Genomic DNA, 3285 nt, shown 5'->3' with positions numbered 1-3285 from the left:
CAGTCAAACTCATACACAGACTGATCTAATGAGTCTGTGCGACACGTCAAAAGCGTCCGTCTCGACGCCTTTGCACTTTGTCAACATTGGCCTTTGTCCGCCGCTAGGTGGCGCTTTCATGCCTATCATGATCTCGTACTTAATTACCTCCCAGAGGCTAATTCATTAACGTAAGACACCCAAACTTTCAGAGATGATGAAGAAAACGACATTCTTTCCTTTGATAGATTTAGTCAATAATACATTAAACTTAAGGTCTCATTGATGTATTACTCCGCTAGTGGGGACCCTAAAAGAGATCCGAGCCAAAAATGAACGGCTGCACGGACGCATGTTTTTAGCAGTGAGAAATTCCCTTTTAGCCAGCGGAACTGATCTCAAAAGTTAGATTGGTGAAAGCTTATTTGTAACTGAAAAAATTAGCAGGTAAAGTTTTGCAGCCGCGCGCTAGGTCGGAGGTACACAGTCGTGGGTTCTGAGTGGTGCGGTTGTACAATAGCAGCGAAAAAGTGCCTTTTGTGGGGATTGACTAATCGTAGTTTGTAATTGCTATAAAAAAAGTTCCTATGTATAGTTTACATTGGCAATTTTTTCCCACGATATAGGGTAAATGTGCTCGACATAGAATGAAAAATCTGCTGAAATTTCACGTAGCTTCATTATGAACGTGCCCATTTAAACCACGAATTAATACATAGAAGTCTATGGGAAGAAGAAACTCATCAATGAGACCTTAAAAACTTAACTGCAATACCAGGCCTTAAACAAAACAGCTCCCTCTAGTGGATGTAGAGAAGACTGCATACCTTGTTACTTGGCAAAAACTGTAGTTTAACGCAATGGCCCAATATTCCTACAAATAATAACCTAATAACTGAAAAGCAGTTTCTTCCAATAATATCCAATTACAAAGTTGGGGATCTGGGGGATTCAAGCCTACAAGTTCTAGGGTTTACACTAGTTACATGTGGAAAGTGGGACCACAATCCACAGATGAATACATGTATGCTGTATACAAGAATTTCCGCACGGCTAAATGCTAAATCCTACTTACACAGGAGTGGGGTAGTCATATTCCATGTTTTCCTGGTTCTCATTGGACAGCTGTACCTGCATACCTCCCTCTGACAGCTGTGAGGTTTCCTGCACCTGCGAACTATCACCTGCCTGTTCCACCTGCGAGTGTTCTTCTTTGCCTTCATCAGTCATTGGATCTGCAACAAAAGATGTCATTATCCAACTTGGTAAATTATCTGCAGAAGTAAAACTAAAAGGCTTTCATGTATTACAGGTGAAACTTTTGCATTCAGGACACTTGCATTCAGGATCATGTATAGTGGCGGCGGCACCGTGGGGGCAGTGGGGGCGGTTGCCTCCACAAAAAATAGGTCGTGGGGGCATAAGATGAAACGCACAATATCAAGCTGAAACCCTTCTGTATATTTTCCCTAATGGAAATTTCATCAAATTTCGATAGTCTATCGGCAAAATTTGCCCCTGAAATTGCAGGAAATGACGTTTCAGAGGGTCCAGATTTCAAAATTTCAAAGGACCTCCCTTGCGACAACTCGCACACTGGACATGGTGGGAAAATGTTGCCGGAGCTTCGTCCTCCATGACCCTTTTTACTAGTAGAAATTTCATTTTCAAACTTAGCTTTGTTTACAAGGAAAATGTTCCCCTCAAATGCAGGAAATGGCATTTAAAGTGTCCTGATTTCAGAATTTCTCCAGAACTCTCTTGCAACGGTTTGCGTCTTCGGGGCTCACGACGATGTAGTGTAAAATATGTTGGGGTGGGGGTCATCGCCCTCAAACATAGTTTTCTCTACAAGAAGTGTCATTAAATTCAGCTCAGTCTGTCAGCAAAATTTGTCCCTCAAAATGCAGGAAATGGCGTTTCAGAGGGTCTAGATTTCAAAATTTTGCAGAACCTACCTTGCAACGGCTTGTGCATTAGCCGCTCAAACTGGTGAAAATATGTTGCGGATGTCGCCCTCAATAACTAAAACTGTGTATTTTTGATAGAAATGCAATTGAAGTTAGCTTAGTCTGGTAGCAAAATTTCCCCCTCAAAATGCAGGAAATATCGTTTCAGAGGGTTTAGATTTGAAAATTTTTCGCCCCCACAACTAAAAAATGGTGCCGCCGCCTCTGATGTACCTGGTTGACTTGTTCCTTGTCCAGACTCTCCTCTCCCCACCCCTTCCTGGCTACCTTGCTCCTGACCACCGATGTTGTCCGGAGTTTCCGGTAACACAGTGTCACTCACACTGGACTCTTGAGACTGGGAAGAGTCCTCAACTGTGATACAGCTGTCGTCTGCGAGTAAGACACAACTGTCGTCTGCAGAGGTGTCAATCGCTGGAACAAGTTCAGCTTTATCTACAGTATCCGCGGGTTGTCCACTCTCTTCATTTGGAACTTTTGGATCCATCCTTGATCGTGCTGTGGTGAACCGTCCCCAATAACAAACTGCCCCCCTCCCCACACCAAATCTTCACACAAGATTTTGGCAATTGTCTCAAGATATTGACTTCTATCTAAATAGACTACTTGAAATAGAGAACTTATAGTTTACTTAGATTCGCCAGGAAACGTTTAGAGTATGAACTATTAGTGAATTATATGAAAAAATCATGATTTGTACTCCCGGCCCAAAACGTGCCACTGGGCGCCGCCATGTTGTTTTGATCACGTGACAATTGCCCGGTTTCTTCAAGCAGATGTTGGGTGGACCATTGTAAAGTTTCTGACCAGTCCACCAGTCTAGACTTCTCTGCGCTAAAGGACTTTCAAAAAACAGGCTAGGTCGGTTAGAAAATATCACAATTGCCTGTCCAATCATCTGCTCGGGCATCTACACTTCCCTAGCCTGTGTTTACACAATTTCTCGCTGGCTAAGGTTAATGACCTCGCGGAGAGGCGGCAACTGCTTGGCCGGCCACTAGGAGCGCGATTTTAGTCAGACTCTACACTTTCCCAATCATTGCTTGCCTAACGTTATAAATTAAAGTTATATCCAACCCCAGGCCGCGACAGCATTTTATGGACATGTCCACAACACATTGCGTCCGCCCAGTTTGAGTGGGTCAACTCTAGTCTGTGTAACACAAACTCCCTGTCCAGGGCTGTAACTGGCCCCTCCTCCATTCTATGGGGCCGGCGGACGTTTGGCGGGCTGCTATAAGCGAGATTTAATCAGGCTACGTCAACTCAGTCAACCTGTATATAAAAATATTACAAGACAGACTGACATGGTCTGACTAAAATCGCGCTCCTAGCG

At 43.7% G+C, this 3285-nt stretch overlaps 1 protein-coding gene across 1 annotated transcript in view; it reads right to left on the bottom strand.

The window, feature by feature from the left end:
- Positions 1-2848, bottom strand: part of LOC118426967 (telomerase Cajal body protein 1-like) — a 5009-nt gene extending 2161 nt beyond the window's left edge. Inside the window, exons 1-2 of the mRNA XM_035836599.1 lie at positions 2163-2848; positions 1055-1214 (exon numbers count right to left, since the gene is read on the bottom strand). Coding sequence (XP_035692492.1) covers positions 1055-1214; positions 2163-2436 — 434 coding nt within the window. The 5' untranslated portion in view covers positions 2437-2848. The remainder of the gene's footprint in view (positions 1-1054; positions 1215-2162) is intronic.
- Positions 2849-3285: the final 437 nt, after the last annotated feature.

Source organism: Branchiostoma floridae, chromosome 12 (assembly GCF_000003815.2).
Source record: "Branchiostoma floridae strain S238N-H82 chromosome 12, Bfl_VNyyK, whole genome shotgun sequence".
NCBI classification, from domain to species: domain Eukaryota; kingdom Metazoa; phylum Chordata; class Leptocardii; order Amphioxiformes; family Branchiostomatidae; genus Branchiostoma; species Branchiostoma floridae.
The sequence above is the reverse complement of the archived record's forward strand: the minus strand, read 5'-3'. Positions and strand labels throughout refer to the sequence as shown.